This window comes from Nomascus leucogenys, unplaced genomic scaffold (genome assembly GCF_006542625.1).
Source record: "Nomascus leucogenys isolate Asia unplaced genomic scaffold, Asia_NLE_v1 Super-Scaffold_544, whole genome shotgun sequence".
Classification (NCBI taxonomy): Eukaryota; Metazoa; Chordata; class Mammalia; order Primates; family Hylobatidae; genus Nomascus; species Nomascus leucogenys.
The window spans coordinates 67306-79876 of NW_022095780.1; the positions used below are offsets into that span (position 1 = coordinate 67306).

General features: G+C 40.7%; 1 protein-coding gene across 1 annotated transcript in view; it reads left to right on the plus strand.

The window, feature by feature from the left end:
* Positions 1-12571, plus strand: part of LOC100592765 (lon protease homolog 2, peroxisomal-like) — a 116260-nt gene that overhangs the window by 44891 nt on the left and 58798 nt on the right. The window contains exons 9-11 of the mRNA XM_030808389.1: positions 5956-5992; positions 7632-7758; positions 11748-11879. Coding sequence (XP_030664249.1) covers positions 5956-5992; positions 7632-7758; positions 11748-11879 — 296 coding nt within the window. The remainder of the gene's footprint in view (positions 1-5955; positions 5993-7631; positions 7759-11747; positions 11880-12571) is intronic.

Sequence of the window (12571 nt, forward strand, 5' to 3'; positions counted from 1 at the left end):
TCTGTAAAGTCTGTTTTATTCATTAATGTGTGACCACTGAAGTTGCTCAGTTTGTTTAGTGGTCAGCTAGTGACCGGACAGAGATTTCCTTAAGGACCTGGACAGTAGCTCTCCCACTCCTTGCCCAAGGGGCTCTTATGTGTGTATTGAAGTGGGCCTTTCACACTTTGGCAGATGGTTTACAACTCTGCCTTAGCCTTCACTTCCTGCTTTTGCAGAGCCTCAGTGTCTGCCAAAGATGAGCTTCTGGGGCCTTCTCAGGTCTTTCCTGGACATACTTAGAGCCTGCACATTCACATGAAATTTTGGATTCTCAGGCGTATGTCAAGGCTTTTCAAAGCCCCCATGAATATCTCATTTCCCAGTTTTTCCATTTAAGTTTTTTGGTCAGCCTCTTGTTAGTCCCAACTAGTTTGATTGCCTCAGGCAGCTGCAGTGCTAAACAGTTGCCACTGATTCTTTTTGGCAAATGTCCTAAGGATAAATCTGTTCTCACAGAGTGTTCTCTGAGTTAAGTCAAATAAGGATATGGAGCTCTTCTAAGGAACTGCCAGAGTCAAACAGGGACAGTTCTCTGGGGATGGGGCTTTTGAAGGATTGTAATCCTTTTCTACCCCCTAACAGGATTGCTAGGCTACTGGTTTTCACAGCTACTGGGGTTATGAGGCTGTTGGTTTTGCTACTATGAACCTGAGAGCAAGAGATGAGTGTAAAGTAAGTTAAAATATCACAAAGCTCGTTCTGTTTACTGAGATTCAGCTGTTTTTCTTGAATAAACACTCCTCAAATTGTTGCAAGTTAATATGTAGCATTCTGAAAAAGTTGATTTTGACAATTTTTGCTAGTGCTCTCTCATTGCTTTTCTGGAGGGGCAGATTTTCAGAGTTTCTTACTCTACCATTCTATAATAGAAGTGCTTCCTCGCCCATTTCATTTTGATTCTGTGCTTGAATGATTTCACTGCATGCTTCTGATACTTGTATTTTGGTTTATCACTTGTTCAGATGAAATATATTTTCAGGTTACTTCGTTCAAAGATTTGTGTGTGAGTTGTATTTTGAATCCCTTTTATATTTGAGAAGGCTTCTTTGTTGTCTGCACCAGTAGTAATATATATGTAAATAAAATAAGAATGTATTAATCTTCTTTTTTTTTTTTTTTTTGAGACGGAGTCTTGCCCTGTCACCCAGGCTGGAGTGCAATGATGCAATCTTGGCTCACTGCAACCTCTGCCTCCCAGGTTCAAGCAATTCTCCTGCCTCAGTCTCCCGAGTAGCTGAGATTACAGGCGTGTGCCACCACGCCTGGCGAATTTTTTGTATCTTTAGTAGAGATGGGCTGTCACCATGTTGGCCAGGCTGGTCTCGAACTCCTGACCTCGTTATCCATCCGCCTTGGCCTCCCAAAGTGCTGGTATTACAGGCATGAGCCACCGCGCCCGGTCAGAATGTATTACAATGTATTTCTTAAGACTGCCATAACAAAATACCACAGACTGGGTAGCTTTGAAGACCAAAGAGAAATTTATTTCCTCATGGTTTTGGACGCTAGAAGTCCAAGATCAAGGTGTCTATAGGTTTGGCTTCTCCTAAGGCCTCTCTCCTTGGCTTACAGACAACCGACTTGTGGCTGTGTCCTCGGGAGACCTTCTGTGTGCATGCATCCCTGGGGTCTCCTCCTTCCTCTTATAAGGGTACCAGTTATATTAGACTAGGGGCCCACTCTTACCTTCATTTAACCTTAATTACCTTCTTAAACACCCTGTCTCCAAATGCAGTCTTCACCCTGACTGCCTTTGAGACAGAGCGGAGGGGGTTAGGGATTCTGTCAATTTTGAGGGGGCACAATTCAGTCCATAACAAAGGATATATATAATAGATACATAATATATATGTACCAGTGTGCTCATATCATGTACTTTATGTAAAATGAAATCAGTTTTAAAAGGTAATTATATTTTAAATGAAAGCACTGTGTTCTAATTAGATAATTGTTTTTACTTTATAATATGTCTGTCCCAGCTTATTATATAAATAAAAGTGTCAACTCTGTTATTTTCTTGTGGTTCATACCTTTGCCTATACCCTTTTTAATGATATTTTGCAGGAATCTTTTTAAAACACTCCACCCATTTGTAATATTAGGCTCTGTGAACCCAGAACATTTGAGACAGGTCTCAGTTAATTTAGGAAGTTTATTTGGCCAAGGTTGAGGATGCACGCCCATGACACAGCCTCAGGAGGTCCTGATGACACGTGCCCAAGGTGGTCAGAGCACGGCTTAATTTTATACATTTTAGGGAAACATGAGACGTCAATCAGCATATGTAAGGTAAGGTGAACATTGGTTTGGTCTGGAAAGGCAAGACAGCTCTCTGGAGAGAGGGCTTCCAGGTCACAGGTAGATAAGAGACAAACCCTTGTGTTCTTTTGAGTTTCTGATTGGCCTTTCCAAAGGAGGCAATCAGGTTTACCTCAGTGAGCAGAGGGGTGACTTTGAATAGAATGGGAGGCAGGTTTGCCCTAAGCAGTTCCCAGCTTGACTTTTCCCTCTAGTCTAGTGATTTTGGGGGCCAAATATATTTTCTTTTCACAGCACACATGGACAGCAATGTGCTGTAATTATAGTTAAGGCAGATAAGTGAGGGCACCACAGGCAGCCTTCGACATTATGGAACTTCTTCCAAGTGAAGACATCAATTCCATTTTGGATATTAAATATTTACAAGCTATTTTTTTCTGGTATTTATAAATAAAAAAGATAAATACAAATACTAATATTTTCTACTTGCACTTTCGTGGTGGGTCATTTTCCACTTTTGTGACCACTGGTCTAAATAGATAAGCAAATGTCTTCACAAAGGGGTAGTAGGTTCACAGGTGTTCGTTTTGTTATTATGCATCATATCTTATATATATTACATATATTTGGTGTATTCAAGATTGTAAAATATTTTAAACTAGTGATAATTTTGCTTGAAAATTCTATAGGTGTTATTCTAATGACATTCTCATTTTTATTGCACAGGAGGAGGAATCTAAATCTTTTCAAACTATAGTGTCAGGGTCTTCTAGAATATTTTTGTTTCTTTATTCCCTATTTTAATTTACTGAGACCTCTTCTTTAGTTATATTAACCAGTTATGAATTGTATCTCTTAATTTTTCCCGTATTTATCCCCTTCATGTCTCTAAAGCCCTTTTTCTTCTGTGTCCTGACACTTTTCTCAAGTTTGCCTTTATCACAGATTTAATTTCCATAGTTGAGGATATAGAGGAAAAGTAAGCTCAGTTTATCCTACTGTACTCTCACAACACAGAACACCTCTAACCAAATGCATGGGTTTTTTTCTCCATACGCCAAGCAAGCAGTTCTTCAGCAGCCGACCACAGCTGTGTGTCCTCTAATTCAATTCTGACAATGTGTATAAGATCCTACGGGTTGAGCACTCAGTCCCACAAGACTGCCTCCCCCTTCAGATGTCAGTCGTGAGTTGGCTTCCAGAACGTGTGACCAACCAGTTATAAATTGGAGTTCCCACAAGCCCCTCCTCAGGTTTGCTTAATTTGCTAGAGTAGCTCACAGAACTCAGGGAAACACTTTACTTGCATTTACTGGTTTATTAAAAGAATATTTTAAAGAATACAAACAAACAGCACAGGAGCTTCCATCCCAGTGGAGTCAGGGTCCACCAGCCTTCTTGCACCGGGGTGTGCTCATATTCACCTTCCTGGAGGCCTCCTGACCTCAGTCCTCTCAGGTTTTTAATGGAGGCCTTGTCACATAGGCCTGATTGATTAAATCATTGGCCATTGGTGATCAACTCAACTCTTAGCCCTTCTCCCCTCCCCAGAGATTGGGGTGGGGAACTGACAAGTCCTCAGCCCTGTAATCATGCCTTGGTCTTTCCTGTGACCAGCCCCCATCCTGAAGCTGTGGAGGGACTGCCAGCCACCAGTCAATCACTAACATACAAAATGATACTTATCACTTTGGTGATTCCAAGGATTTTAGGAGTTGCATGTCAGGAAACAAAGAGATGAAGGCCAAATATATATTTTACAGTATCATAATAGTATTAATTGTGTGTGGCTTTCAGAGCTGATTTTAGTTATGTTATTTTATCTTTATTTTCTGTTGTGGAAAATTTCAACCATAGCAAAAGCAGAGAAGATAGTATAATGAATTCTGTGGACTCATCACCCACCTTTAATATCTTGTTTCATCTATTGCTTCCCATTCTCCCCTACCCAACCTCTGATTATTTTGAAGCAGATTCCAGACATCATCATCTTTTCATAAATGTTTCAGTATCTATCGACAAAAAATATACACTTTTAAAAAGCATAATCATGCTATATCACACCTAAAGATGACAGTTACCTAGTCATGTGGAATGAACTCTATGTAATCTATTCCTGGATTGCCTACAGACATCTGTAGTTCTTCTCGTCAGAAATTATTATTGAAGAACAATTCTCAGTGTACATTCCTCCCATGGTTCATCCCATTGTGACTTCACGTTCCCAGGAATAATGTGTCACATCACAGCTATTTCCATTCCCAGTCATACTTTGTTGGTAGGAATTATAGTCCTAGGATTGATACAGAAAATCTTTTAGTTGGGGAGAATAAAGGAGAAACAGCTCTAATTATTTTTGAAAGTGGCCCTGGATGTGGGCAATAGAATCCCTGCTCTGAAGTTAGGGTAAGAAGATGAGGTTTGATAGCTACAAAGCTCTTAATTGTAATTTTCGTCCTTCCATGGACTCACCAGTTTGCCTCGGAGGTTCATCTGTGTAGTGATTACCAGAAATTATTTTCTGCCAGAATATTGATCAGTATTTCTGATGCTGTTTAAATTCTATATGTCTTTTTATGCTTTTGAAAACCAGAAAGTATCTGAGATAGGTCTCAACCGGTTGAGAAGTTTATTTTGGCAATGTTCTCCAGAGATGATTTTGAGGGCTTCAGTATTTAAAGGGGAATGGACAGATATTGAGGAAAGAGGAAGAAATTTTAAAAGGTATGAGTAGACAAGAGACAAATGGTTGCGTTCTTTTGAGTCCTTGATCAGCCATTCACCTGTGAGAGGGGAGCAGAGGAATAGTCACTTACGCATTCGTCTAGCCTAGTGAATCTGCATTTCTACGTAAGATAAAATAAACATAGCGCACAGGAAGCCATCAGATATGCATTTGTCTCAGGTGAGCAGAGGGATGACTTTGAGTTCTGTCCTTTGTCCTGTATGTGTAAAGAATAAGCTATCAATTTACATGGTTGGGGTGAAATTCAACAGAAGTGTTACAGGGTAAAGATCTTGGGGCCCACAAGGAATTTCTAAGTGGGGGGATTGTGAGGGAGGTATGTAGCTTTTTTTGTCTTTGTAGCTATCTTATTTGGGAACAAAATGGGAGGCAGGTTTGTGTGATGCAGTTCCCAGCTTGTCTCTTCCCTTTTGCTTAGTGATTTGGGGGTCCTGAGATTTACTTTCCTTTCACACTCTCCTGAGTAAAAGAGGAAGTCAGGCAAATTGGGCACAAATTTAGCCTAAGTCTGCCTCCTTACATATGAATATTTTAAGTTTGGCCTAAAGGTTTCCCCTTACAAAGTAAACTTCAGCCTAACTAGATGTGTAAACACACTATTCTTACACCAATCACAGATTTTCAGCAAGTCACAGGAAGTCAGCTGTTAACAAACTGTTTAAATAAAGCAAACACCAAGCTGTAAGCAATCCCGCTGTTTCTGTACACTCTTTGTTTTCTGCATGTCACTTTCCTTTTTCTGTCCATAAATATTATCTAACCGTATGCCAGAGTTTCTCTGAACCTGTTCTGGTTCTGGGAGCTGCCCAATTTGAGACTCGTTCTTTGCTCAATTAAACTGTTAAATTTAATTTATCTAGAGTTTTTCTTTTAACAGGCATCACTAATTTTTTCTCCTTATAATCTAGGTATTCTATCACACTGTTTTTAAAACCTCCTTCTCAGGTCTGACAGCTATTTCTAAAACATATCCAGCATATATGAATTACATATGATTAGAGCCATTAAAGAATAGATTTTTTTCTGGCCAGGCACAGTGGCTCATGTCTGTAATCTCAGCACTTTGGGAGGCCGAGGCGGGCGAATCACGAGGTCAGGAGATCGAGACCATCCTGGCTAACACGGTGAAACCCCGTCTCTACTAAAAATACAAAAAAGTAGCTGGGTGCGGTGGCGGCTGCCTGTAGTCCCAGCTACTTGGGAAGCTGAGGCAGGAGAATGGTGTGAGCCTGGGAGGCGGAGCTTGCAGTGAGCCGAGATCGCGCCACTGCACTCCAGCCTGGGCGAAAGAACGAGACTCCATCTCAAAAAAAAAAAAAAAAAAAAAAAAAGAACAGATTTTTTTCCTTAGCTAGTGTTAAAAAATTACTCATGACGCTTATTAAAGGTGGTAAGGATTACTTTATTCAACGTGGGAGACTAGGTATAAGAAACACTGCAATGGGGTTTTGCAGTGACAGGAGAGTGAATGGGGAATCAGTAGAGGGAAAGATTCTAAGAGGAAACATTGGGGTTACGAGGGATTCTCACTAGAAGGACACAACAGAACTCTTGCTGAAGGGAGGCCAGGGTGAAAAGATACTGGGTTAGAAGTGAGAACAGATACGTATGGGTATGGGTCATTTTTGCTAACCTGACGTAGCAGGATTCTTGCTCAAATTGGATTTTACGAAGACAGAGGGAAGGCCGACATTGGCCTAGTTGAGCAGAGGACTCAGAGGAGCCTGACTCAAGTTTGCGTCAAAAGAAGAGCGTTTTTGTCACTAGATAATAGTTTTAACTATCTTCCATACGTAAACATTTTCCATACCTAAACAGTTTGTTCATTTGTTTGTTTGTTTGTTTGAGATGGTGTTTCACTCTGTCGCCCAAGCTGGAGTACAGTGGCGTGATCTCAGCCCACGGCAACTTCCGCCTCCAAAGTTCAAGCAATTCTCATGCCTCAGCCTCCCGAGTAGCTGGAGCTACAGGCATGTGCTACCATACCAGGCTAATTTTTGTATTTTTTTTAGTAGAGACAGAGTTTCACCATGTTGGCTAGGCTGGTCTCAAACACCTGACTTCAACTGATCTGCCCGCCTTGGCCTCCCAAAGTGCTGGGATTACAGGCGTGAGCCAATGTGCCTGGCCAGAATAAATTTCTTTATTGTAATTATAGTCTCATTTGAAATAATACTTAAATTTGTTCTAAATCTAAGATCCATTTAATCTACATTTGATTCATTAAAAAAGCATGGCACTGGCTGGGAGCAGTGACTCATGCCTGTAATCTCAGCACTTTGGGAGGCTGAGACTGGTGGATCACTTGAGGCCAGGAGTTTCAGACCAGCCTGGCCGACATGGCAAAGCTCTGTCTCTACTGAAAATACAAAAATCAGCCAGGCATGCCTGTAATCCCAGCTACTCGGGAGGGTGAGGCAGGAGAATCGCTTGAACCTGACAGGTGGAGGTTGTGGTGAGCCGAGATCATGCCACTGCACTCCAGCCTGGGTGACAGAGCGAGACTCTGTCTCAAAAAAAAAAAAAAGCATGGCATTATGGGAGCCATGTAAATAATTATGAAACAAGATCTCTTCTTTTCCAGGGTATGCACAGGAGGAGAAGATAGAGATTGCCCATAGGCACTTGATCCCCAAGCAGCTGGAACAACATGGGCTGACTCCTCAGCAGATTCAGATACCCCAGGTCACCACTCTTGATATCATCACCAGGTTAGTTAGCCATCCTGAGGCTTCATTAACTCCAGGCAAGTTTTGAGTATTTACTGAGTTAACAAACTTAGGACATAGAGTATCAATATTTGAGTTTTTCATCTTTTGAGATAAGCCACAGTCTCCTGAAAAGGAGATTATTTTATTGGCATCCCATAGCATCCATTTCTCTTTCTTCAACAACTTCCAGCAAGTGTTATCATAACTATTGATTTACACCATTCTCTATGCTAGGCAGAAGTTTACAGAGAAACCATGTGGAATATTGTTATAGCTAAAGCTGAAATTTATGCTTTGCCACAATAGCAATATAAGGGGTTAATTTGATCATTTAAAAACCAAATACATGGCAAATATAGAGACACTTTTTATGCCCAGGATCTTGAAAGTTGTCGAATTCTCTTAAGAGATGATATGCTACTTTCAGATAATCTGATTTAAGTTACTCAGTTTTCTTCTCTTTGGCTGAGAGATTTTTAAAATCCTTAGAATTTTGATCTTCAGAATTAACACTGGAACAATAGAGAAGGTACCTTCCCAAGTTTACTACCAAATGCTTAAGCCTGTAGCAAGCAGTGTGTAAATTACCTGAATAGAGTATTGCTTAGTCTAATTTACAGATTCCCTGTTTGAATGGAAAATATACTCTGTTGAGAATTTATATCCACCACAGCCTCTTACAGTTTTCCTAGCTCAGTATTACAGATCCATTGCATCATCCAGCAAGTCATGTCAGGCTGCCAAGCTCTCCTCATGCGGCCCTTTTCTAGTAACTACTGTTTTTAAGAGATGTGAAGTATCTCTCTATTTTGAACTTTGACTTAGAGTTTGGCCAGACTGTCTTTTGATCTGTACCTTCTTATGGATCTGTTTTAGATTTATATACAAAACAGTAAGACTGAGTCTTACCTTAGTCTTTCCTTTTCTTAATTTGTCTTGTGATTTATGGTGTGGATAATGCCAGGAGAAATAAATTAAGTGACTTGTATGTCTGAGTCTTCCAACAATATCATTATTCCAGATAACACCCATGATGCCTTTGGGTAACTTTCAATAAGTCATTTAACGTTTTTGATAGCTTCCCCATCTGTAAAATATGAGGGATAGAGAAAAATCCGGAGTTTATCTGAATAATAATGATTCTGAAGAGTGATCATTATTTTTATTTCCCAATTGTTACCTATTTCCTTTTTTATGTATGCTTGTTAATTCAAAATATCGGCCGGGCGTGGTGGCTCACGCTTGTAATCCCAGCACTCTGGGAGGCCGAGGTGGGCAGATCACGAGGTCAGGAGATCGAGACCACAGTGAAACCCCGTCTCTACTAAAAATACAAAAAAAATTAGCTGGGCGTGGTGGCAGGCACCTGTAGTCCCAGCTACTCGGAGAGGCTGAGGCAGGAGAATGGCGTGAACCCGGGAGGCGGAGCTTGCAGTGAGCCGAGATCGTGCCACTGCCCTCCAGCCTGGGCGACAGAGCGAGACTCCGTCTCAAAAAAAAAAAAATTCAAAATATCAGATCTTAAAAGCTATGGACATGAGGAAATATCTGAGCAGTTTTGTTAGTTTTGATATTGTTTTTAAAAACAGCACAAGTATGCACTATTCCAGGCACGATTTTGGATATTTAGTGAGTTACCAAACTTAGGACATAGAGTATCAATATTTGAATTTTTTTTTTTTTTTTTTTTTTTTTTTTTTTTTTTTTGAGACAGAGTCTCGCTCTGTCACCCAGGCTGGCGTGCAGTGGCGCAATCTCAGCTCACTGCAAGCTCTGCCTCCCGGGTTCACGCCATTCTCCTGCCTCAGCCTCTCCGAGTAGCTGGGACTGCAGGCGCCCGCCACCACACCTGGCTAATTTTTTTTGTATTTTTAGTAGAGACAGGGTTTCACCGTGGTCTCAATCTCCTGACCTCGTGATCCGCCCGCCTCGGCCTCCCAAAGTGCTGGGATTACAAGTGTGAGCCACCGCGCCTGGCCAACATTTCAATTTTTCATCTTTTGAGATATGTCACAGTCATAGACCCTAATGTTCTAGTCTTTCTTATCTCCAAGTATAACTCACCTACTTGAATACTTCCAGTCCCAGTATGCTTCATGCTAGCTAATAACTACCTCTTCATGGGTAATTCTAATTGTAACAAAGATAATTCTTTTTATTTTTTATTTTTTTTTAAAAAGAGGTTCTCATACTGTTACTCAGGCTGGAGTGCAGTGGCGTGATCTTGGCTCACTGCAGCCTCCGCCTCCCAGGCTCAAGCCATCTTCCCATCTCAGCCCCCAAGTGGCTGGGACCACAGGCGCATGCCGGGAGTGATGGTGTGCACCTGTAATCCCAGCTACTTGGGAGGCTGAGGCAGGGGAATTGCTTGAACCAGGGAGGTGGAGGTTGCGGTGAGTTGAGATCGTGCCACTGCACTCCAGCCTGGACAACAGAGTGAGACTCCGTCTCAAAAAAAAAAAAAAAAATAGAGATGGGCGTCTCACCATCTCGGCCAGGCTGGCCTGGAACTCCTGAGCTCAAGTGATAATTGTTACAAAGATATTCTTTCTATTCACTTTTCTATAATTTTCTTCTTCTGCCTTATAGGAGCACCTGGAATCTAAGTGTAATTCCTCCTTGTACAGCCCTTCTGACATTAAAATAAAATACTATCAGGTCTGCACACTAAGTGTTCTCTTCTTCAAGCTAACCATTCCTCTCCTCTGTAGCGTTCCTCTTGATGTAGTTTCAAGACTTCTCACCCTCCTGATTAGTCTTCTTCTGAAAGAATCCTGTATATCAATGTGTCTGTTAAAATTAAACACCCAGAATTGAACACAATGTTTCAGATAAGAGTCTAAATAGTTCATGGTATAGGAAGCCCATGCTTTTCTTATTCTGACTATATTATGACTGTATCTCTAGATTCTTAGCTTTTTAAAGATTATTCTCTTCCCTTTTTCAGTGAATTTTGCTAAGCTTGGCATATCCCATTTTGTATTTATAAAGCTGAATTTTTTAAAGCCCAAATGTAGAAGTTGTTAAGATGCCTCCCTGTTTTCTCCCTTACTGAAATTATATGTAGTTGCATAATATAGACTTTATATCCTTCTATACCTTTGACTGAAATGAGTATTAGAGTGTTTAGCTAAGAGCTTTTTATCTGTCTTTTCTCAGAACTTTTAAAATCTGCTTTCCTAAAGTCTACAGTGTATGTCTGACTTAATCAAATGTATGGCTTAGTGAAATCCAATTCTTCAGATAAAACTGCATTCTCCACCTGATCCTGTCCATTCGGGTCCATACAAAGCTGAGTGGCCAAAAGTGGTTTCACTATATAATGGTCTGTGGAATGACTTAACGGAGTTTGATTCTAATGTACATGTGTTTAAAGCAGCTCTGCTTAACCATACATAGCGTCTTTTTCACAAAGTCCACAGAGTCACAGTGCTGTCTTCACTTAGCATACCTTCTTCCTTTAGAAGTCTTCACAGTGAAAATACACTGAAGAAAGGTGGTTAGCAAAGTGCCTAGTGAAAACCAGATTTCTGTCTCAGATTTGTTTTTGTTTTAGTTCCACAAAGAGCACAATTTCTCTTATTCTTTCAGCAATATTTCAAATACAATAAATTTATCTAGAATCTTCCTAAATTGACAAATTTTGTTTAAGAAAACTCTTCAACAAATTATCGAGGAGTAAATGGTTTTTTATATGCTGCCAAGTTTACTTTGGCAATGTAAATTGAACTAGAACTAGGGTTCATTTTTAAGTGTAGGGTTATAATTCAAGATAATCTGTATAAAGGAAATTGTTGTAGCTGAAAATACATCAAAGTATTGAAGAAATAACAATAATGAGGAGTTTTAAGTGTGGAAAAGTTAGTACTCAAGAAAGGGTAATGAACTTTTAAATGTACACTGTTTATTAAAAATGTTAATCACATTACTTCTCTCTATTTTTTTAAGTGGTATATAGTCAAAAATAAAATAATTTTCTTTGATGACAGGTATACCAGAGAGACAGGGGTTCGTTCTCTGGATATAAAACTTGGGGCCATTTGCCGAGCTGTGGCCATGAAGGTGGCAGAAGGACAGCATAAGGAAGCCAAGTTGGACCGTTCTGATGTGACTGAGAGAGAAGCTTGGTGACCTTGTTCTGGCATTCTCAGGCCTGGTGGCTAGGAGTGAGTGACAGAAGAAGGTTGGGTATGGAGGGGAAGGTGTTGGGTAGTCCTTGGAGCAGTAGCACACATGACTCCACTGTTAAATGCGTCCAGTAAGTAATACCTTAATGTTTCAACATATTTCATCAAGAGGGTTGTCTTTTACAAATAGCACAGTTGTAACTGGAATAATAATATGAATGCTTTGAGGATATAGGAACTGTATTAGGGTTCACTAGAGGGACAAAACTAATAGGAGAGATGTGTATATGAAGAAGAGTTTAAGGAGTATTGACTCACACAATCACATGGTGAAGTCCCACAATAGGCCATCTGCAGGCTGAGGAGCAAGGAAGCCAGTCCGAGTTCCAAAACCTCAAAAGTAGGGAAGCCGACAGTACAGCCTTCAGTCTGTGGCTGAAGCCCCAAGAGCCCCCGGCAAACCACTGGCATATGTTCAAGAGTCCAAAAGTTGAAGAACTTCGAGTCCGATATTCGAGGGCAAGAAGCATCCAGCATGGGAGAAAGCTGAAGGCCAGAAGATTCAGCAAGTCTGATCCTTCCAGCTTCTTTTCTCTGCATTATTCTAGCCATGCTGGAAGCTGATTAGATGGTGCCCACTCAGATTGAGGGTGGGTCTGCCTCTCCTAGTCCGCTGACTCAAATGT